The 25,379-nt window shown below is 36.7% G+C and overlaps 1 protein-coding gene across 1 annotated transcript; it reads left to right on the top strand.

Moving 5' to 3' along the window:
- The first annotated feature begins 1,303 nt into the window (after positions 1-1,303).
- Positions 1,304-24,943, top strand: ptk2bb (protein tyrosine kinase 2 beta, b). Its single transcript, XM_046836213.1, has 31 exons — positions 1,304-1,459; positions 5,740-5,974; positions 7,425-7,603; positions 7,814-7,901; positions 7,994-8,073; positions 8,234-8,296; positions 10,099-10,153; positions 10,795-10,935; positions 11,053-11,127; positions 11,965-12,066; positions 12,155-12,272; positions 12,540-12,579; positions 12,712-12,758; positions 12,876-12,923; positions 13,051-13,148; positions 13,245-13,326; positions 13,484-13,584; positions 14,514-14,629; positions 14,728-14,828; positions 16,516-16,605; positions 17,470-17,674; positions 20,003-20,108; positions 20,213-20,272; positions 20,373-20,495; positions 20,653-20,802; positions 20,945-20,980; positions 22,856-22,880; positions 22,989-23,035; positions 23,220-23,354; positions 23,486-23,566; positions 23,827-24,943. The coding sequence occupies exons 2-31, from the start codon at positions 5,789-5,791 to the stop codon at positions 24,064-24,066; spliced, it is 3,018 nt and encodes a 1,005-aa protein (XP_046692169.1). The 5' UTR covers positions 1,304-1,459; positions 5,740-5,788; the 3' UTR covers positions 24,067-24,943.
- Positions 24,944-25,379: the final 436 nt, after the last annotated feature.

Genomic DNA, 25,379 nt, shown 5'->3' with positions numbered 1-25,379 from the left:
TACTGCCTTCTGTGGTGAGTGAGAGTCAGGACTTTATACACCAGTGGATTGAACGCGCAGTAACAGAAAATCGGTTGTTCGACTGAAATCGGTGCGCAGTGAAAATAAAAAAATAATATTTCACCAAATCAATGGATTAAAACTAAAGTAACGAGTCTGTTTTGAAAATGTAAGAAGTAAAAAGTACAGATATTTGTGTAAAAATGTAATGAGTAAAAGTAAAAAGTTGTCTGAAAAATAAATAGTGGAGTACTGATACCAGAAAATCTACTTAAGTACAGTAACGAAGTATTTGTACTCCGTTACTTCCCACCTCTGTCGTACTGTCTATATTGTCTCACATTGTCTTGCCTGTTTTGTCTTTTATAGTCCAAGCTAAATGTATAGTGTTATTTATGTCTTTACTTTTGAGAGTCACTAACAGCTGGAAACAAATTCCTTGTGTGTGCCAATAAACCTGATCCTGATTCTGATGTTACATGTAAAACTAATTGATGTACTTGAATTTATAAAGGCACTGCTATCAGATACCCTCATCTAAACGATGTTTGTTCCACAGTACAATTTTTTGCCAGAGTAAATGAATCTTTTTATACGGGTCAGTTACTACACTGTTATATAAAGAACCAATTGCCATTTTAGATTTAGCCTATTAGCCGTAATGTGGTAAATACATGTAAGGTCATTTTCTGCCACAAGATGTCAGTATTGTAGAGATGTACAACTTTAAGATGCCCGCGTCTAAAGCTGATGTTGCAATATGTACTTTTGATTAAATAGTACATAGATATTTAGTTTATAGTGTAACAAGTAACAAAGTGCCCAAAAAGTAATATTACTAGGCTACATTCACACATATAATAGCCTATTAATTCTTTAAAAGTTTGCATGTTTTCAACGTAAATAAGTATAAATATTCCCTCACAACTTGTGTCTAACTTTTGCCTTAACAACAACCTCCAACTTCTCCCATATCTTCTTGAGATCTTTCCAATTGTAATAACATTCTTCCTGCTATCTCTGTCCGAATTCCGCCAAATTGCTTGCTCAATCTTTGCACATTTGTCTTGGCATGAATGCAGGATCACATTGTGCTTTCTTAAGATCAGGTGTGGATATTGAGAAGGTAAAGCTGCGACTTAACTCTTTCTGTATGTCTTTTCAAATTGTTATTGAGTCTTGAAATTCTGGAGTTTTTCGTCCATGTAAAACAGAGGTGCACTGACCCATTTCATACAGAAACTCCCTGCGGATTTTACAAGCAGGAGTAACATTTCCCTCTCCTCCCCCATGAAAGTTGCAGCAAGTTGCAGATGGGAACTAGGAAGTACGAAGGGTAAGTGAAGCTGAGGCGTGGCCTGCGAGTCCCTTCACCTCCTTCTACCTGAACACGGAACGAGTGGGAACACTGAGCAGGACTCTTCTAATGGCATGAACTGCACTAAAGGCATTATACAAGGTAAATGATCCAGCAAGTATTATTTATAATACTCGTATATTAGTGTTTTTTTTTTCTTTTACTAATGCAGGATTTCTTAATTATAGCCCACATTAAAACTGTCAGGTGCTCGTGGCATGCATGGGTGTGCTTGCACAGTACTTCCATTAATGTCAGGTGCTTTTGGCATGCATTAGTGTGCTTGCAACAGACAGACCCTCCATTAATTTCTGTCCTATAAATATATATATCAAGAGAGAGAGAGAGAGAGAGAGAGAGAGAGATTTGGGGGGAAAAGAAATGGTATTATAAATTAAAAAAATTTTTTTATATATATATATATATATATATATATATATATATATATATATATATATAAACATTTCTTTTGCGATGAGTGCTTTTATTTAAATTGAAAAGAGAAACTTGTATATTTTCCCTGACTCCAAAGACCTCTTCTCAGGACATGTCTGCGCAGGCCAGGTTGTTGCATTGCACATTCCACTGGCTCAGGTTATTAGTGCCAGCAGCCTGCTCCACTCTCAGCTATGAGGACAGAAAAGTGCATGTACATGTCTCTGGAGAGTTTTCCTCGACCCATAGCTTTAAACATCAACTTTCAAATTGTACATTTAACGTGTACAACTCGGAGTTTAAGCAGCAGTTGTAGTCTTTAATAAGCTTACTGTAACTATTTCAATCCTATACGTTTGTTTCTGATTTTGAACACACTAAAGGTGCATACTAAAAATGCACCAATACAGCAGTGCACTGCTCGAAACGACAACACTACAATATCCAAGCTTGTCTGTGCTATTTCGCATAGTATTATATCATTTTTACTTTTCTGTATGATACTGATGGATATGGTTTGGTGGTCTGGTGGTCATTCACCATCACTGTTGATATGTGTAAAGCTGCTTTGAGACAATGTCTGTTGTGAAAAGCGCTATACAAATAAACTTGACTTGACTTGACTTGGTGGCTAAGCATTATCCACCTTCTAACCATAGACCATAGACAGGTCGATCCTGAAGTATCAGTACTTTCGATACTGGTGTGGTATCAAGAAGATTGATTCGTATATTAAAATATTGATCCTATCGAGTTTAATATTTACTTAACATGAATCTGAACCTTCTGTCACTCTGTTCTTTCTGAGAGAATTTTTTATTTTATATTAAAAACCAGGGGAGTTGATCAGTTAAAAAAAGAAACATAAAAATGTAATTTTTCCTTCAAAAAAAAAACCTATATATTGGATGGAATGGAAATTTGTCTGAATGATAATGTTGAAATAAATGTCCAGTCCATTGCAGTCTATTTCTTTTCAATAATATTGGCTTCCAAAAACAACTGGTGTTGGTATCAATATCGACGATACTGGTCTTGAACGTACTTGTATTGTATTGTATTGAAAAGATCCAGGCTACTCAAGCCCGTATGAAATGAGAGGGTTGTGTCAGGCATAAAACATGCGTCAATCAAATATGATCCGCTGTGGCGACTCCTGAACAGGAGCAGCTGAAGTATATCAGAAACAGCAGCATGGGCCTGATTTCAGAGAGATGATTCACAGTGACCTATTCTGTTGTTAAGCATAACATTTGACAGGATTAGCAGAACAAGGCAAAGTCATTTAGTCTGTTTACTATAATCCTTTGTGTTGATACATTGTTATCTGTTGGCTCATAGCATTGAGATATATGCCTGCAGCAACTTGAATCAGTCACACTTAGCAAGTTCTGACATGGTCGTCTGCTAGGAAGTTGCTTTTTGATACTGATGGTTCATATAGTAAATATGAAAATACACACTTAGAAACATTTCTTCTAGAAAATATTCTACTTACAGTAAAACTTGCTTTGATAGGGAATAACAGTCATATAGGGTTCTAGTGGGTAAAGGGTACCTCTATATGGACAAACATTTATGTTTTCAGATTCATTCTGTTATGTACAAAGTGTCTTGCTCATGTGATACTGGTATTCTTTTAAGGACAAATTACAAAATGTTTTTAAACCTACCTCTAACATTTTAATGTGAGCAGATTAGCATCTAGCATAGATCTAGCATAGATGTCCTAAAGCTGAATGGCAAGTGGGGTATAAAAGCTATCCAGATGTTTACCAAAAGTAAAAAAACAAAAACGTATGAATCAAACAAACGGGATATCAAACAGTGGGGTTAAAATAAATATGCGGGAAAACTATGATATCTGTGTAATTCTAGAATTAGCAGAAGATCTGACCTTAAGGGCACATGAAGTTGGCATTCAAAGATTTCATCTTATTTTTGCTTTTATTTTAAGATTTTTTTGGTGTAATATTTTCATGAAAAGGTTCTCATGTGTTTTTGCACTGATTTTTAAATAAATATATATTTATTATATATTTTTTTAATAAATGTTTATTTATTTCTGCTTTATGACAACTGCTCGTTATGTTTACCTGGTTGTGAAAAGCGGTCCTCATGTGATCTCCAAATGCATCAGAAGTGATAGCCACAGAATATTTCTCGTAACAGTGTAATAAAAATGTAATCTTGCTAGTTTTCTCAACTAATGTCAGATCTAATCACCATAAAAGACACAGTGTATTTCAATAAGAAAAAAAAAAAAGATTTCAGTAACATTATTGCTTATTCTTTCATCATTCACAGTAGGCAGACATGATCATTTTTTCTTAGTGGTTATTTCATGTTCATATAGATAGCATCCAGCTCTTTTGCTGAAAAACCTTCTTCTCATTTTCTCTGTTCTTCTCAAGCGCTACCTGTTTCTGAAAGCAATATGACCTCTGGAGGTCAGATCTCACGAACATGTTACTATTTGCAGGCTTCCAAAAAGCCTGGTGTTTGTTTTAGTTGGTGGAGAAAAGGTAATTTAGGTTTTATCTTATATTCTAAGCATTGCAAACACAAAAAAATAGATTTATTCTTTTTTTTTAACCAATTAAACAGTGAAAGTGCAAGGTATTGTATTGTAGGTAGGTAGGTATTGCTACTCAGCTTTGAATGCAAAGAATGTAATTGCAATGTGAATTGTGCTTGGCAATTCCCTGAAGGATCCTATAGATAGTGTGAGAAGATGTCTGTGAATTTCAGACATGTAGCTTCAGTCTAGTGAGGAATTCATTGCCCCAGGCTTGCAAAAACAGCAAGGCGGGACTCTTGACAACACACACAAACACACACACAAACACACACACATACACACACACACACAATGTTGTGCACTTCCCGATTTGACAAGAACCCCAGCTGACAAATGTAAACATTGACATTAAGAATAGCCTTGTAGGCAATTTATCTTCTCGGTGAGCTGGTAGGGCTCTGCAGGATAGTTTGAATATAAATTATACAATTGTCTTGTCGAGAGTTGTTTACCATATTGACAATGATTTTACCACCAATTTTCAACATGTGTATACATGAATACAAAAATACATTACTATGAAATTATCATTTACATTAGTGACATAATCTTGTTAACTTGGCAACGGATTATATAACATTTTTATATCATGTGTATATAGCTTTTTGCTGCTGAAATCTCATTTAGCTATGTAGCTATGATTCGTTTTTAAGTTTTATGGTAAATGATTGGGAAAAATTAAATGAGGACATACAAACATACTAGAAATCACTTACTTTCGCTGTAGGAACTGGTGGTGCCAAGAGGCTTAGGCTGAAGTTAAGGCATTTTATACTCTCATCAGACCTGAATAAAATGTCAATAAACAATGTATTTTGTTGGGCACTGGATTAGGCCTAATAAATATTTGTAATCTTGTCATTATTAGTGATACCGCCATTATTTAAAAATTTAAATCAAACGTTTAAGAAGTCGTGATCATTTCCGAGTGACTTTTTCATGTACAGTACAATGACAGGGGAGTGAAAGCAAAGAGTTGTGTTTGTTTAAGTATTTCAGGGCAGTCAGTAAAAGCAAACATGAACATTTTAGCCTGAAAGATTTATGTTTTAAGATCCTCCACTTTGATGTAAGATAACATCAAGATACTTGGGATTTTTTTTTTTTTTAAACAATGTTTAATTTTGTTTAATAACCTGCAGGATGTCGTAATTTTTATATTTTAACATTGAATGTAATTGCATTTTCGACAACTGTGTTTTTTTCTGTGTATCATCATTACTTGTCCTTCTATATACATAAGCTAACTGTTCCAGAATATGTTTAAATTATATTGGCACTGTAAAGTACTCACAGTTTAACTAAGTCACAGTGTAAGCATGTTAAACATATTTTGTGAATAAATCTGTTCGTGTGTTTTCCACAGGCCTGTCGTGGGTGTGATGGTGTTCTTTTTACCATAAGCAGTTTTCAAAATGTCAGGTGATACAACCACACTGTCATGGAAGGTGCCAAGCCCAGGCTCTGATGGGCCTAGGACCCCTGTGTTTGCCTTTGCTGGAGAGGGAGGTCCTGTGAAAATTCTTAAAGTATGCTTCAGCAGCAGCAACAACCTGAAAAACTTCAAACTTGTCAAATGTGATAGCTCCTGGCAGATAAGGGTAAGAGTCAAAGTTAGTGAAAGGTTTTCTATAAGGAGAGTTCTTTTATATAAGGTTTAATATGTGTATAAAAACTAATACTATCGGGTACATCGGAGAAGATAAATCCAAATGAACATTTGGTGTGGCCTCTTTTTGGCTTTGAAAGATTACTTTTGCGCACTTGCACAAAGTGAGGGATTTTGTAGGATCCGAGTCAGGTGTATGATTAACCAGGTGCTAATTACATATGTAGATTGAAACACAGTCATTAACTAAAAACGAAAACAGTTGTCTAGGAGGCTTCCAACTGGTTAAGGAACCGCAAAACAGTTCTACTCTGCTAGGGTGAGGTGTAGAAGACAGTTTCATGTCACTGTTCCACCAAGGCAAGTCTGGCCAGAAGTGGGCTTCATACAAGAATGCGGCTAAAAAGCCATCCGTCCGTTTTGGAAACAAGGCTAAGCGACTCAACTATGCAGTCTGATAAGTGTTCTGGACTGATGAGTCACAATTTGAATTATTTGGCTGTTACTGGAGGCAAGTTGTTTGCCGAAGGGCTGAAGAATCCTACAATAATGAGTGTCTTTAGGCAACAGTGAAGCATGGTGGAGGTTTCCTAAAAGTCTGGGGCTGCATTTCTGCAAATGAAGTTGAATATTTGGTCAGGATTATTGGCATATAGAAGAACAAGGAGTCCTGGAAGTAATATTTTTGGCCCCCACAGAGTCTTAAAGATGAGTGGTCTGCTGTGACCTAACCCCTATTAAACACTTTTAGGACAAATTGGAATGGTAACTGCACCCCAGGCCTTCTTACACTACATCAGTGCCTGTCTTTATTAACACCCTTGTGGCAGAATGAGTACAAATATTGTGAGGATATTTTATTTAGCTGTTTCTTAGTGACACACTTCATTTTTTTTGTCTCATTACATTCTATAGAAAGACATATTACTTTGAGATGTTACACAATGTTAAAAGTAACTAAAATAAAAAAAAGAAATACATACTTTAGTCAGAAAAAAGGAGTGCAATTTACTCAATTCACACAAGCCCCTGGTGTTTTTCACACACTACTATTTTCCTGGAACACCACACCCTTCTTTTATTTTTTGATTGATATTTATATTGAGAGTTAAGTGAAGTGCATAGGGATAACACAATACCAAAATGATCTAGTTTAGCATTATCAGTCAAGGATGTGGACAATTAACATATTTTTTATGTTTACCCTGAATTTCAGATTTTGAATAATGTTAGCATACATTAAGGAATTCGATTTTAAGGCAAATATATACATATATTAGTACGACCTCATGAAATTTATAATCACACATATGCAGGCTTTCAAATGTGCATCTGTATACCTAGAGCCAAGAACTTGTCATTTACTGATGAATCACTTGAATTGAAGTTTCCAATTCCTGGGTAGACACAAATTTATTTCTTCTGTTCCTGTTTATTATCAGGCCATTATCCAATCCATCCTTATCAGTGGCCGTTTGGGTCCCAATGTGCAGAATGCTGGTTGCTTTGGCCTGAGACTCAAACACTTGAAGTCTGAGGAGTATCACTGGCTACATCCTGATTTGACAGTAGATGAGGTGGAGCTGCGCTACGAAAAACTTCATTTGGAGGCAGAGTGGAGGTGAGTAGAAAAGCACAATACATACACAAAGTATTTTGTGAAACCCAGAAAGATAGAAGGCAAAATATTTTCACTAAAATAATTGCAGTAGGATGTTCTGTGTATTTGCACAGATTTACAGGGTGAATAAACATGAAAATCAGTATAGTTAACTATATAAGCTTTACATGATGTTTCATATTTTTTCTACCACTATTGCCTGTGTCACAGATATGACCTGAGGATACGCTACATACCAGCTAATTACTTGGAGAAGTTTAAAGATGACAGAACTTCACTGTTATATCTCTATCATCAGGTTACCATGATAATACACAACAGACTAAAATTCTTTTCTTCTGCTTCGGTAACTAATGTTAATATAATGTGTTGGTGTTTGGTGTGGAACAGGTTCGCAGTGACTACATGCAGCATTATTCTAGTAAAGTCAGTGATGGCATGGCATTGCAGTTGGGTTGTCTGGAGATCAGGTAGAAAAAATAATGAATTTAAAGCATTTTTATGTAAAACAATTACATATTATTATTATTATTGTATTATTTTGATTGATTATTAGCCATGATATTTCTAAAATCCCGTGTTGACAACAATTCTACTAAAACTGATTTTTGTTGTTAATCTTCTTGGCAGGAGGTTTTACAAAGACATGAATGCCAAAGGCCTTGAGAAGAAGTCCAATTTTGAATTGTTAGAGTAAGTCATATGTCAAGCGTTTGAACTCCTTAATCAATAATATTGTTTGGTTTTCTATAACAGCACATTGGAAAGTGTTTTATTTTTCTTTTACCACAGCATGTTTCGCAGAGCACATTTTGTGTACATTTTGTAATAAATGACTTAGAGACTTAAATACTTTTTTTGTACTTGTAGTTATATAACAAAATTTGTTTGGTAGAAAAGGCTAAATCCTATGGAAATCACTTTCCACCACATTAAAAAAAGTTCAGATTTACGGTATTTTTCGTCATTCTGACTTTATTCCTCACAATTCTGACTTTTGTTCTCACAATTCCGACTTAATTTCGGAACAATTCCGACTATGACTTTATTTCTTGTCAATAATGTGGGTTTAATTTTTAATCTGTAAATATTTCTGGCACTACAGAGAGGTGACGCTGCCTGATTGGCCGAAAATAATTGCGAGGCATTAGGAGGAAAAAAAACTTGGAATTAGGCAAACCTCTTTTTTAATGAGGCGGTAACGGACTTCCATATAAATATTATCTTTGACCCTCTCTGTTTTCTCTTCGTTCATCCATTTGCCATTCTGCAGCGTCTTCTGTGTTTACCTGTCCAGAGCGCTTCCGAGTTTAGCTGGTGGTGCGTCAGTAATAATCGTCCGTGGGGAAAAACAATGCTCCGTGTGTAGTTAAATGGACTAAATTATTTTTTGTATTCAAATTACTTGAGTAACTTGAGTATACATACAAAACATGTTTATAACTTAAATTCATCCTTATCACATGCTATAACTTTCATTGTGCTATAACATACAGTATATAAAGAGGTATTTCCTAGTCAAGCTTTTTTCCTTTCTTGTATTTAGTAAAGCAAAATATGAAGCTTGTTGTCCTAATGACAAAACTACAAACCTCAAAGCCTGTTTTTTTTATGTTCATGTTAAACACTTGCTGTTTAAATCCTTGTTTAGATTGTTAATATACAAATAATAACAATAATTAGAATGACCTGGCAGCCTGTGGTTCAAATCAATTTAATACAATTTCTATTTGTTAGCACTTTTAACAATAGACACTCTTCCAAAGAAGCTTCACAAAAATGTTATATTTATAAAGTATAATCAATAAATTCTTCAATAAAGACTGAGCCAGTGGCATCCATTGACAAGGAATAACTCCCTGAGATGGTTTGAGGAAGAAAGCGTGAGAAGAACCACACTCAAAAGGAATCCTCATCTGGGTGACACCGAACTTCCATTCGTTATAGTTACACAATTTATAAGGTTTTCGGTTGTCTACTGATGTGCCCTTAAGTACAAACCTGTTCATGGCAGTTGCAGCACTAAGCTGTTTACATTAATTGCAGTCCAAATTCATCCACAGGTTTCTTGAGTTTAACCCCACAGTAACTTTATGACTGGTCATGTGGAACCATCCTTAGCAGCAGCGAGCAGTCTCAAATTGAAGAGAGCTCCATCGGGGTGTCAGGATGAATCAGGCAAGTCCAGAAAAGCAGAAAGGGACAGGAGCACTGATACATCAGGAGCATGTTTAACTCGACAGAGAGAAAGAGAGAGAGTGAGAGTAGAGAGGGTGACAAGGAGAGACAGAAAAACCTGGATTATGAGAGGTATCCTTATAGTTACATAAGAGGTACAATTCCTGTTAATCGATGATGACATTTCTGAGGCATGCTGTTATAGAAAATCAAGCATTTGGTTTTACAATGAACTTTAACAATCACATCACATGTAGTGTATCATGACTGTATTGTGAGTAACTATTTCAACAACTGTGTTCTATGCTTTCTTCCAGGAAAGAAGTTGGGTTAGACCTTTTCTTTCCACAGAAACTCATTGACAGTATGAAGGTGAGCATTAATTATACTATTAATTAGTTAGACTATTAATTTAAGTCTTTTTATATGAAGGTATGGTTGTAGTGTATTTACAATAGTCACACTTAGAAATCTAAATATTCCTACTTAAAATGTTATATGTTGATGGTCAAAAATGAGGTAAACACCAATAGTGTTAAACTCTGAATACTCTGAAATGAAACACATTTAGAAAGAAATTAGAAATGTACAAAAGTACATTTGATTTTCTTAGGGTGTCTGCTTGACACAGTGTCTCATGGTTAAAACCCCACTGATCACCTTAAGGATGAACTGAAGTGCAGACGGCATCTCACATCCACACTCCTCCATCAGTCATAGTGCAAAACCTCACTGATGTTTGTGGATGAAAATACTGTACATACATCTTAACAACCCAACTCAAAATTATAATGGAAATCTTTCAGAAGAGTTGCAGTTATTATTATTTACAGGCAAAGAGAAACAATAGCTGGAATGAGATGTTCAGTGTAAACATATGGGTGTAATTGTCAGGTTTCCACATACTATTAGCTATATAAAATATCTAAACCATGAGCAGTTATTGGTTTTATTTGGGTTTGAAAGCTGTGCTGGACTAAATGGAGGTCATTCTTGTTTTTATGTAATTGTAGCCGAAGCAGCTCAGGAAGATGATCCAGCAGACGTTTCAACAATATGGCACACTCAAGGAGGAAGAGTGCATGGTCAAGTTCTTTAAGACCTTTGGGGAATTCATTAACTTTAATGAAGAGGTTTTCCCTTGTGAACTAGTGGTGAGTGTTTGATCAAATGATTGCTTGATTAGTTCATCAGAGTTAATTAACTTAGATGCATATGACAATTACTTGGGTCTAAATAATGTTGAGGTCATTGCTGTCATTTTCCTATAGCAAGGCTGGAGTCTAACAGTGGATTTGGTCATTGGGGCAAGAGGTATTCGCCAACGAGCACAAACAGATTCATCGGTAAGACACCCAAAAGCTGTATATCCTTTCAAATGTATATGTTCAGAAATAACCTAAACAGAATTTCATGCTCCTCAGCTTTGCACACCTCTTAAACAAAGTCATATTTCACTGATGGAGCGTAATATATCATAATTACTGTGAATGCATTTCTGAGCTATTGTTGGCAGCATTGTGGCAAATAATGAAAACTGTCTGATAATATCCTACTGTAGCTGTCAGTGCTTTTAATACATTGTTAATACATTGAGAGTTTGAATAAGATCATTCTGGACGTGTCAACATTGTCAGTATGGCTATGATCTGTCTATGGCTAAGTCTGGCCAGTATTTGTGCATGATAAGCAAAGGTTTTTTCTGCATACCTAATTTGTCCTGAAATAAGGAGTAGGTGGATTGGCTAGGCTAAATTAGTTATGTATAAGTAAATAGGTATGAATAAGTTTGTGAATGTGCATGGTGCACTCTCATCGACTGGTGTCCTTTTCAGTGTCTTCCCATGACCAGGATAAAGTGGTTATTAAAGCTGAAGAGAGGATTTTTCACTTCTGTTTTTTATCCCTATAATATATACTAAGATAAAATGTTTATGTTGTATTTGTATATGGTACATGCCTGCACTATTCCTAAACATTTTGCAAAGTCTTACGATTTTTACATACCAATTAGACTGTGAACACCAAGTGCTGTGAATTGTAACCTGAATTTTGTTTAGCATTGTTTACATTTCAAGATACCATAATTGTTTTAGCAGTAGACATGTGATAAATTGGTATCAGAATGTGAATGTTGACTGCAATTGCATTATTTATAATTGCATTTTTAATTTTCTTTCCAGATAGTGTGTCTAGCAGAATTTAAACAAATCCGAAGTATTAAGTGCACTGCAAAAAGTGACAGCAAAGCTCTGTTAGACATTGACATCAAGGGAGCCAAACAGGTACTCATCTCACTGCGAGTTCTAATCTATAAAATGTAGTTTATAAAATGCCTCCATCATAACATTACTGTGCCCATTCGCATGCCAGTCTCTTTCAGTCAATGTGCCTACACTGGCTATGGCAGAAAACATGGCTGACCTGATTGATGGCTACTGCAGGATTGAGAACAACACAGATTCATCATTGATATCTCGGCCCAATAAAAGTAAGTCAGAGAGGTGCAATTTATCTCTCCAGGTCTCATGTAAAGTGTAAATAATTATATATTTTCTTGTGCAATAATAATGTGCTGAAGAATAATTGATGATATAGTTGTGAAATAACACACGATTATATTATATTATTATATATTATAAATGTTAAAATGTATAGCAACAGTCATAGCCTTATTCTATTCTCAATCCTAATTAATTAACCGCAATAAAATATGATTAAGTCATAAGAAATAACTACATAAGCTTGACTTTTGTAGGTACAGAGCTCCGAAACTCCCTTCCTGCAATCCCCCAAGGGTAAGTGAAACTAAATACCTTCTTCTTGATTCATTGGTTTCAACACAGCTGTAGCTTAAAATATTGCAGTGTATTAGAAATCATTTTTTTCCCCCCATTTGCTGTTGTTTGACCCATTTTCACATTTTTTAGTTTACTGTTACCTGAATCTGTGAAAGAAAGTGAATGGCACAATAGGAGTAAGTCCCCATGTGTTTGCTCTTTCAGATATTGGTCCTTAACATATTAACTTTTCATTTACTGCCCAGTTTTGCTTTATGAATAACTTTACAGCTCACATCATATACCTTTTTCAGATTCTGATATATACTCTGAAATTATGGATGAGAAACCTCTACCTCCTGGTATGTCAAATGCTTCATTTTAGTGTCTGAGTACTGAGTGCTTTTTTTTTTTAAATTAAGACATACTGCTGTCACCCATCTTTACATTCATAAACACACACAAGGACCCTTTATGCTTTGTGTTTAGCAGTGAAATATGGAATCTCTAGGAAGTCCATCGTCTTGGGACGTATTTTGGGTGCAGGTTTTTTTGGAGAGGTCTTTGAAGGAGTTTACAAAAAAGAGGTGAACTGATTACTCATGTTTATTCTTCTTTATCATTGTGCATGAATACATATCATAGAGCGGATGTTTCAATAATATTTTCTGTCTATGACTTAGAATGGTGAGAAGATCAAAGTGGCAGTAAAGACTTGTAAAGAGTGCTCACCTGATATCATGGATAAATTCATGTGTGAAGCAGGTAGAAGTTTTTGTTGTTTGTTTTTAATAATTACACTTTGCAAGAGAAGGAAAATTACTGAAGTGAATTATTCAAAGAAATAAAAATGGTTAATGAAACTCTCAGTAGCATTTTTGTCCTTAACTTATTTATGTTTCTGGCTTATTTAATGATTTAGGTATTATGAAAAAGCTGGACCATCCTCATATTGTCAGTCTGATAGGTATCATAGAGGAGGAACCTGTGTGGATCGTCATGGAGCTTTACCAGTATGGTGAGGTAAGCATCAGAAACACCACACAGTCCGTATAGAATATCAAGAAGTTTTTTACTCATATAATCCTTATATAATTACATATGTTATTGATGAGCAGGCCAGATGGATTCAGATACCCTGTGCATTTTGACGTAACATTAATATTCAAGTAGGATTAATGTACAGTATTAGTTAGATTTGTTTTAAAAAACAATCTTAATTATTAATAGCATAGACTATTGAGAGAGAGTGTTTATGGGTTTTCTGTGACCTGTAGTCTTATTTTGCATTTTGCATTTAATCGTCATGATTCATAATATATTCCATTAGTAATGGGACGTCTGTGAGCAGGTCTTCTTCGAAAGGTTAGAAGCTAATACAAGTCTGACTGAATAAGGTAGAGAACAATAGCGTGGACAAATGGTAAATGGGGTTAAAAGCAAAATTGCCAGACAAGGCATTTCAAGCATTTAAAATTTATTTTATTGCGGCTAGTGCTATGGATTCAAAATGTCATTTTTTTTTTCATTTTGCTACAAGTTGTAACATATATGCAGATAACTGTTTGTGACAAATAAGCAGGAAGTGTTGTGTACCGTTACACCCATAGAATATAGTGATGACTGTTAATTATTGCCAGTAAATTGTACATCTTATATTAAAATGTATGATGCAATTTTTCCTATTACAGGCCTCTTACTTAACGATAAGGAATGTATTTGTTTCCTATGCCTTTTTAACATTTTTATATTAATTCGCTCAATACCATCGCCACTTCCACTACTGTCTTGCATAACCCAAAAATAACTCTAAGCTACAGTATGCCACTGCTATTTTGTAATGTAGCCCCTCACCTAAGAAAGTCTTTGCTTATAATCTGTTCTGTTTAATGTTTTGTTTCAAGGGCTTAATTCTTGAATGTTGTTTTTTTTTTGTTTTTTTTTACTTTCAGCTTGGAGACTACTTGAACAAAAATCAAAACACGTTGACCAATGTCACACTAGTCCTGTTTAGCCTGCAGATTTGCAAAGCTCTGGTTTACTTACAGGGAAGGAACATGGTACACAGGTAAACTACACTGAGTTCTTTGGATCTCTAAGCTTCCTTTGCATATTTAAAATGAAAGATCAAGAACAAAATTTGAGTAACTTCTATATGTTTAACAGAGACATTGCAGTAAGAAATGTGCTTGTCGCCACACCGGAGTGTGTAAAGCTTGGTGACTTTGGCCTGTCTAGATACATCGAGAATGAGGAATATTACAAAGGTAAGCCTTGACTGATTTGTAGCCACATAAAAGCACCGGGCCGTTCAAAGCCCTGCAGCTGCTCTATCTTAGTCAAGCAACCTCAAGCAGAATATTAATGATGGCATGCTCAATAGCCGTGTACCACGGAATCAATTACTAAGATGGAATGACTGTATAATCATATCCATTCATGTATTATACTTCCTTTTTATTTAAAGTATGGTTTTGTATTTACTGAACTGTTGTGTACGTTTTAAACGTTTTAAGGTTTAGCTGTGGCACATTTGTGTAACGCTGTTGCGGTGTGTCTCAGTCTTTGATATCACAGCGTTCATTAGAAAATTAGAAAACAATATATATGTATATGTGAAGTCCAAAATATCCCAAAATTATGTTATTAACATTAATTTTCAATGCCAATAGGGTTAAATATGATTCTATGAGCACTAAAAGCTAAACCTTGAGTAAAAAAAACATGCATTATTCTATGTTACTGATTAGGTTACAATACACAGGAGTCTTTTCTACATTATTTACCTCATTTTATCACATATTGTATACTTCTTAAAGTTCCTTTTAAGTTCTGACCGTTCTGACAGCTCTGATGCCATTCATGTGCATAATGTAGTGGTCGGTCCATGGTGAAGTTCAGTTGACGAGCTGCAGCTTGAGTAAAATGATTATTAATGGTGTCACTATAATTGCAGGTGCATTCTGAGGATGCATCATGTTAATATTGCTGACATTTCAGCATGTCCGGGCAGATAAACTGATCAGGAATTGTCTGGGGGTGGATCTTCCTGCCTGTTTGATTGTACCGGTGTAGGCAGTAAATGAACAGGAAATAGGAGACAAGCCAAAGATTACAATTGTAAAATTTGCTTAGCTGCTTGTTAGGTTATTTTACTCGGAAGGAGGTTGTGTGTAATTTGTTGTAATTCAAACATTTTAAGACACATCTTTAGATTAGAAAAATAAAAACACATGATGTATGCCAGTGTTTCGCTTTGTCCCTTAATTGCATATAGCATACAGTATTGCTGCTGTAGGTGTTTGTTTAGATAGCCCACATATGTGGGTATTGCTGTAATTATTGTTCTGGAATTAGGTCTAACTTATGTAGAACAAAAAAACATGCACTAATAATTATTTTTTTATTGTAATGGCATTATGATAAAATAGTGCAGTGTACATGAATGTTTTTGTAGAGAAGAGTTTTGAGCAGAGCTTTAGGGAGTGTATGACCTTATCAGTGGTTAAATCTGACAGAAATCTGAAAAGTTCTATGATCCCTTACAGGCAAGTAGTTCATGTAGTGAAATGATGCAGGCTTTGTGCTCATGAGTTGGTATGTCATTATTCGCTAGTATTTAAACGGACATATTGGCATACTTTTGCATAGTTTAATATAACAGTATTATGGCTTTCCATATAAATGGTGTTCAAGAAATAAAGTGCACAGATGTTTTTTATCGGTCTCTTAAAAATGCTTTATAGTGCATCACAGAAGTACACAGTGCTGTCCTCAGATCACCTTTATGTAATCAGTAACTTGAAAACTTAAAGGCATCATGCACACATGATTATATTATGTAGACTTTTTTCCCGTTGTTATATAATTGGTATAAAAAAATAAAATATATAAAAAATGATGTATATTAAGTTTGAACAACTTTACAGAGTTTTACATTTTCTATTTCTTCAGCCTCTGTCACTCGATTGCCAATCAAATGGATGGCCCCTGAATCCATAAACTTTCGTCGGTTCACCACATCCAGTGATGTGTGGATGTTTGGTAAGTTGTCTAATGTTATACTTGATCACATTTTCAGATTACTTCGAGTACTTTGAGTAGTACGTAAGTATAAATATTTATAACCCACCATGGCAAAGAAATGAAAAGAAAGTGAAATGTTTAGCAGACAAAATTACATATTCCCCTCACTGCAGACCAAAAACTCAATGGGCTGTGGAGTTATGGGGTAGGGTTAGATTAATAGATTTAATCTGGATCCACTGCCTGGACTTTTCGTTTTGCAATCTTTAAAAAAGAGAAAAATGTAAATGCGAAATGAAATACTATTCAAATGTAATAAATTAATAGCTGGCTAATTCTCTGATACATCTTACTGAGTCTTCTAAAGGCAAGGGTAGATATGTCAGCCTATGTGGCTCTGGGTAGAAGAATAGACATCCTTTGTTTTAATTCCAGCATTCTCTTTGAACCTGTGTATTCAACAAATTTGGAAATTCTATGTGATATAGTAAGATAATGGATAGTGGGCTTAAATAATATTATACTTGCCTGCCTTTGAGAACCTGAGCTTTAGACTTCTTTGAGTTATAATCATGGACTCAGTCTCTCTGATAGATAGTTATATATAGGAGAATTGCCCTTCTAGATCACATCATCAATTTTGAGATATGAGCCCAGCAGAAAGCTGATCCCTCTGTGGTCTGCTGCTAAAGGTCCATGAAATAAGGTCTTAACTGAGAAACCTAAGATTAAAGTGCTTTGTTGGTTAAGTTCACCCATAATTCTGTACTTTGCAGTACTTTTGCTAATTAGGTTAGATCCACATTCTTTAGATGTGGATTTCAGTATATTGCTCAGTAAAAAAAAAAACTTATTTGCTGCTTTTGTGCTTCTTATATCCAGCTGTCTGTATGTGGGAGATAATGAGTCGAGGGCAGCAGCCTTTTTTCTGGGCGGAGAACCGTGAAGTGATTAACCAGCTGGAGACGGGCATCAGGCTACCTAAGCCAGATCTGTGCCCTCCTGCTTTGTACTCACTCATGACGCGCTGTTGGAGCTACGACCCCAATGATAGGCCCAGCTTTACTGAGCTTGTCTGCAAAATCAAGTAACCCATTCTTTATCCCTAATATATATATATATAGAAGATATAAGATATAAGATATATCTTCTCAAGAGACAATACTATAGAAATGAAACTTGCATATTTTGGTGTAGTCAATGTGCAGCTTGTATAGCAGTACAGATTTACTGTCCTCTGAAATTAATTAACCATACAGCCATTATTGTCTAAATAACTGGACAATAATGTGTGCAACAAAAGTGAGTACACCCTAAGTGAACACGTCAACACTGTTGTCACGACAGTGACCATGCGTAGGAAGTGGGAGTAACTCAATCATGTCTCTATTGAACGTTAAGCACACACACAAGTCTGGAAGAGTTACCAACTGTAATGCGGGGTTAATCCAGAATGCGGGAATATTCCGTATAGCGGGTATAATCCGTAATCCTTTGCATTCAGGACTAGAAGCTGGAACCAGCGGGGAATGCTGGCGGTCAGGAGTCCGGTAGATCACTGTATTAACTTAGTAGATCCGACAGCGAGTGAGGTCGGAATGGGACCTTATAAAGGGGAATGGTAACGAGGGACAGGTGTCTTGCCACCCATCCAGGGTTGAAGGAGGAAGCATGGAAGAGGAAGTCCCGGACGGGCCCGCACTACCAAAGATCCGAGGAAGGTCGGGTGCCAGTGGCGGGAACCACGGAGTTCGATGCGAACTGCCGCTGGCTGAAATATCCTTGAGGCCAGGCAAGGACTGAGGCGGAGTAACGCCCTCTGCGGAGACCTGAGGTGGAGTGACGCCCTCTGCGGAGGTCTGGAGCGGGCGACACCCTCTGCAGAGGTCTGGAGCGGGGCGACGCCCCCGCCAGAGGTCAGGATTGAAATGACGCCCTCGGCGGAGGTCGGTAGCGGAGCGACGCCCTATGCGAAGTTCGGGAACGAAGAAACCACCCTGTCGGTGCTCGGGAGTGGAGCGGAGCGGCGCTTGGCGGAACTCGGGAGCGGCGCGGCACGCTTGGCGGAACCCAGGAGCGGAGAGGCACGCTCGGCGGAACTCTGGAACGGAGTGGCACTCTCGGCGGAACTCTGGAGCAGAACAGCGCACTTGGCGGAACTCTGGAGCAAAGCGGCGCCCTCGGCGGAACACTGGGGCGAAGCGGCGCCCTCGGCGGAACACTGGGGCGAAGCGGCGCCCTCGGCGGAACACTGGAGCAGAGTGGTGCGCTTGGCGGAACTCTGGAGCGGAGTGGCGCCCTCCCAGTAACTGTCTCTGGTGAGGCAACACCCCAGCGGGACTCACGAACTAAGCGGCACCCCCAGCGAGGAGAAACGGCTGGGCGATGCCCCCAGTGGGACTTGGAGGCTGGACGTTGTACTCCATGGGGCTTGGAGACTGGATCTTGGGTTGGTGCCTCCTGCCATCCTGGACTGTATTGGAGGTCCACCATTATCATCCCAAACCTCCCCTTGAATTGCCAGATGAAATTAGCGTACAAGCCAAAAATTGCCTCCGTTCACGCTCCACAATTTACTGGCTTGCATGAGCCGGAGCTGGCGAGCATGACTCTCGAGGAGCGACAGTGAGCTCCTGGGTAGTATCCGAAGCGGGACAGGGCGGCCAGTCCATCGCGGTAGAGCGATTCCTTTTCTTTCGGTTTTGGTCGGATCTTCTGTCATGGCAGTGACCATGCATAGAAAGTGGGAGTAACTCAATTATGTCTTTATTGAACGTTAAGCACACACACACGAGTCTGGGAGAGTTACTAACCGCAACGCGGGGTTAATCCAACATGCGCATATATTCCGTATAGCGGGTATAATCTGTAAAGCGGATACAATCCGTAAAGCGGGTATAATCCACAAAGCGAGTATAATCCTTTGCATTCAGGACAAGGAGCTGGAACCAGCGGGGCATGCTGGCGGTCAGGAGTCCAGTAGATCACAGTAGTAACTGTGATCTGACAGCGAGTGAGGTCGGAACGGGACCTTAAAAAAGGGAATGATAACGAGGGACAGGTGTCAGCGATTAGCAGCTAAGAGAAAGCCGCGGGGGGAGGCGTGGCAGGAGGATCCCTGACAACTGTGTGCAATTGTCAATATTTTGTGTGAGCACCATTGTTATCTACCACTGACTTAATCCTCCTGGGATTGTGAAGATTGAGAAGATATACTAAAACGGTGAAATGTGAGTGGTGTACTCATTTTTGTGAGAGACTATATATATATATATATATATATATATATATATATATATATATATATATATATATATATATATATATATATTTAGAGAGAGAGAGAGAGAGATTTGTTATTTATTATATTTCTGTTGAAAGTAAAATGTTAACTGAAGCTTTCTGAAAAATCTAGTGATGTACACAAAATGGAGAAGGACCTTGAAGCAGAGAAGGAGAGAGACAGACAAAGAGCCACCAGGTTTCTAGAGCCCAAGTTCATTAGTGAACCACCTCCAAAGGTACCAGGAGCTCTCCTTATGATTTATCAGTGTGACTCTTGACTTACAAGTAAGCCTCAGATTCATCCCTGCATTCATAGCTGTCTATCTCTCTGTCATTTCAGCCCTCAAGGCTAAACCCTGGTCGCTTTGGGAATACGCTCAGCATTGGTCTGCACATTCAGGTATTCTGGGCATTAATACATTATATGGTATATTAATCTAATTGTGTATAAACAGTCTTCAAGTTTGTTTTCCTTCAATGTATTGTGTTTTCTTTTACAGCTAAATGAGGCATTGTGTGCTAGTTCTCCTGATCTGGCTAGTCCATGTGACTATCAGTCTCCTGTAGACTCGACCAATATCCTCACAGTTCCCAGCATGCCTGTTCGGCGCCTCAGTTTGGGAGTAAGACTGTTTTTAAGCAAATTATTTTTTAAAAACTTTTATTGACATTCATAGTGTGGTTTTGTGCTAGCATAGTCTAAATATGCCTGTTTGATCTTTTTAAACTCAATGTCTGTCCTTTAAATGACTTTAGAATGCTCTTTCCTTTATGGTAAAGGAGGGGGAGTTCAGTGTTGGGCCATCCAGCATGGAGGATGCACAGCGCCTGTGGCAGTTGGAAAAGGAGAAGTTGCAGGACACCATAAAAAAACAAAAGGATGACATGGTGGAGGATAAACAGTGGCTGGAAAAAGAAGAGAAGCTTCTGGTATACCTGAAGATCCTTTTATGTACTATATACATTAGAATTATCCATAAACTACATATTCTTTATATTTTAATTAATTTATTTTATCACTGTTCTTTTATGCACTGTGATTCATTTTCTTCTTGCTCTTTCCCTTTTTAAGGACCCTAAAATAAATGAGAGTTCGGTTGTTAGGATGGTAGGTGGTTTTAAATCTATATTAATTTTATTATATGGCATGTAGAGCTGCTGAGCATTCCAAATAAGCTGGGCAGAATACTCTATGATGGAAGATATATGGTGTAAAATATTTTTTATGCTGAAAAGTTTCAAAGACTTCCAAGCCACTGTACAACGATATATATATATATATATATATATATATATATATATATATATATATATATATATATATATATACACACCTGCCTGGGATGAATTGGAATGCTGACTGCACCCCAGGTCTCCTAACCTACATCAGTACCTGCCTTTCATAAAACTCTTGTAGCTGATGAACACAAATAATCGATAAGCAAACTCCAAAATCTAGTGGAACATCTAGAAAGATGAAGGGAATTATAAAAGCAAATTAGAACTACATGTGGAATGCAATGCTCAAAAATAACACACCATACTTATGACCAGGTGACCCAATACTTTTGCCAATATAGTGTATATTATATAGGGTTGTCAAAATGAACGCGTTAATAACTCGTTAACGCAAATGCATTTTCATGGCACTAATTCTCTTAACGCGATTAATGCAGCGCATATTTGTTTGACCATTTTTATTACAAATATAAATAAATATTGAAAATTGTGACATTAAAACCTTAAATGCAACACACATTTATTCATGATGTCCTTCCTTCCTTTAGATTATTTAGATATTTTAAAAAAATTATAATCTGTACCCAAAAAATAATTTTTAATCACTAAACATTTGTTTTACTGATTTGCTAAGTCTCAAATCAAGCACCAAAATCCGCCATGGGTCACAGGTCCGGCAATTAATACCGTCTGTGTGGAAACATAGCAAAGGTTTTGTGTGGTGTCCTGATGATTTATGTAATTTAAAACACCATAATTACTTTAAAACATTTACAAGAATATTTTGTCTTCATGCTCTATGTTGAGTTTGTTTATACTAATAATAAACATACATTTGCATAAAGCATCCATATTTATCTATTCCCATGCTGATTGGAGTATTAAAAAAATAAGTATTCATTTAAGGTTAATTTAGGACAGATTAAAATTTGTGATTATGTTAACTCATGACAATGTATAATATATACGTATACCTTTATAAATACCTGTATTTGAAACAACAAAAGATGGGCTGAAGAAGCCCCACTGCTTCAGGATCAGAACATTTTGATTCATACATTTATTATTTATGTGTCATTATTTTTAAGTGCTCTGTTGAGTACACTAAGAAAAAAAAAAACAGCAGGATCTGTATGTGGAGAATAGTCTGCCAGCTGAAAACCTGTGGACTAGATATATGTTATATAGTATTGTGGAGAGCACTTGGGGAATGCTTAGTTTTGTTTGAAACTAAAAATATTTGCATCAATGTGCCTCAGCTGCCCATGACCCTGTCACTGGTTCACCACTGTTTCTTGGAGCACTTTTGATAGATACTGACCACTGCAGACCAGGAACATCCCACAAGTGCTGCAGTTTTGGAGATGCTCTGACCCAGTCGTCTAACCATCAAAATTTGGCCCTTTTCATACTCGCTCAAATCCTTACACTTGCCCATTTTACCTGCTTCTAACACGTCAACTTCCAGGACAAAATGTTCACTTGCTGCCTAATAAATTCCACCTACTAACAGGTGCCATGATGAAAAGATAAATAGTGTTATTCATTTACAGGTCATAATGTTATGCCTGGTCAGTGTATATTTGTTATATATTGCATTTTATGTATTAATAAATAAAACATATTGAGAATGTATGTGTTTAGGTACACTAGAACTTTGGGCCTTATTGAGCTGATATAATGCATACTCAAAGAGAAAGCAAAAGACTTTAATCAAACCTTTCTTTTTTCTGTTCAATATTAGGACCCAGAACCTCAACCTAGTAATGGTAAACCCTTATTTTAATTCAAATTAACAGATTTTACTCAAATGCAATTAATGTTCATGATCCAGTGTTTGACTTTTTTCTACGTTTCTCTATAATCTCATATTGTAGATGAACTTCAAAAACCTCCTGAAAAACCACCACGAATTTCCGTGCAGGTATTATCATATTTTACACATCTTCCGGCGACCACTCTGATTATAATCTGGATAATCTGTCAAGCGAATCTGCTCTGCTAGTGCAGTCAGAGTTCAATCAGCCACTTGAGTGTTATAATATTTTGGATGACTGATCAGCATTCTAATTTTGCTGTTGTGAATCATTGCCTTCTCTCTCTATCAGCCTGCCCCTACAGCAGAGCTCGATCGCTCTGAGGACAAGGTGTACCAGTGTGTCATGGATCTGGTTAAAATGGTAGTGCAGCTGAAAAATGATGTGAACACACTACCATCTACTGAGTACATATCCCAAGTCAAGGTAACACTGGGAGTTCGAAGCCATTTTAGGATGATAAACTATGAGATGATATAAAAATAAACAGATTTAGATTTATCCAGGTGTCAGTTTGTATTACTGTGTTATTATCCTTTCATATATTTTTTTAACAGTCTGTTGGAATGACATTGAGGGATTTAATGTCCAGTGTGGATGATGTTCTTCCATCTTTACAAGGAGCTATGAGGACAGAGGTAACTTCCCAAATTAGCTACAATTTCCTACAGTTGCCTTAAAGGCACTTTTTTAATCTAGTTGAAGGTTTTTTCCTAGTTTAATATCCTAACTTTTTTCTTCCTTCACACTTATCTCTCTGTACTGTAAAACTACCCTTAAAGCTTAAAAAAGGCTTTCCAGTTACCACAGGAAAGTGGAGCCCAGGTTATAAGAAAGTGATTAGAAAAGTGTCCGCGTGTTATCATGTGGTTGATGTTGTGCCTCTCTGGGCTCCTAGATTGGGGGCACACAGAAGCTGCTGAATAAGGACATGGCGGAGCTGATCAGTAAGATGCGGCTGGCCCAACAAAACGCTAACACCTCTCTGAAGGATGAGTGCAAGAAACAGATGCTGGCAGCAGCTCACACGCTGGCCATGGATGCCAAGAACCTACTGGATGCAGTGGACCAGGCACGGGTACGTGCCAACCTGGCCAAGCCCAAACCTGAGGATGCAGTCTTCCCTGATGCAGACTAGTCAGAGATAAAGCAGGGACAAGCTTGGTTCAGTTACAATCTGAATCCTAAACAATTTTCTGTGCAAAAATTTACTGTACATGTTTAATCTAAAAGCTAAAACCATTGTAAAGTGGTACAACAGATACTGATTTTGTACTTTGAATGGATTTTAAAGGTAAAGTACAATACATTCTTTAGGTACAGAATACATATGTCATAAAGTCTAGCATTTTTTTCTAGATTTTTCTGAATAAAGATTGCATCTGAAATTGACTGATTAGACGAAGGTTGTCCTTTCATTTCAAATTCATTTTTATTTAGTCAGGAAACCCAACTGTGCCTGGATATATATTCTGCTACAAACTCCAAAAAGTATGATCTTTTTTATAGGTTCGTTAGGTGCCATAGTTTAGAGTGTGAATTTTCTTAGAGACATTTGAAGCTAGATTTTATATGTATCCCGGAGAGCAACCTTGCTTCTCGACAGTGAAGTAATATATTCGTCCATCTTCCTGTATTGAGCTGTCAGGTGGATGCAATCAAATGCATATCTTTAAACGCAGTGTTAGTGTGTTGCTGTATAATTATGATGATTATTATTGGTGTAAAACATTTAAAGCTGTACATTGGTCATAACATTGCTTTTCCTCATTGCAGAATTATGTACTCTAAACGTGTATAGAGAGTGAAAAATAGTATCTACATTCAGATTATTTCAAAACTCTGGTACAGATCAAGGATATTTGACGGGTGCAAGCAGGAGGTATATCAATTTATGTCAGGTTTCATAAATGATATTTCAATATTCTAGATTCCATGTACATTTTCGCAACAAACTGTGAGCTAATAAAGCTGTTGAAATATATGGTATCAAAATAAAAACCTCATCTTCTGCACTTTTTTGGCATTTAATAAAAAAGTGTTTTTCCAGGTGTCCCTACTTTAAATCATTATAATTATAATTGTATAACATCTCAGGGTTATGTTTATTATATGGCTGGTTAGTCAAATATAGTTTATGTTGGATTTCATGACCACAAAGTGTAAAGAACAAGAGCACAATTCATGTAAAAAAAAGTATAAATTTCGATCATCTATAGATTGAAAAAGTAAACCCCAAATCAAATAATATCTGCAAAATGTTAGTTTTTAAAGAAAAGCATATACATTTAAACATTTTGCCTTTTATCACATCTGTGAATTTGCTTGTATAAAGTGAATTTTGCTCAAGACTGTTTTTAAGTTCCTTGTACAAAAGAATAATAATAAAAAAAATATCAACTGGCTATATGATAAGTGCTGTATTCAATTTCGAAGGGTTCTTTATATACA

This window comes from Silurus meridionalis, chromosome 23, assembly GCF_014805685.1.
Source record: "Silurus meridionalis isolate SWU-2019-XX chromosome 23, ASM1480568v1, whole genome shotgun sequence".
NCBI classification, from domain to species: domain Eukaryota; kingdom Metazoa; phylum Chordata; class Actinopteri; order Siluriformes; family Siluridae; genus Silurus; species Silurus meridionalis.
The sequence above is the reverse complement of the archived record's forward strand: the minus strand, read 5'-3'. Positions and strand labels throughout refer to the sequence as shown.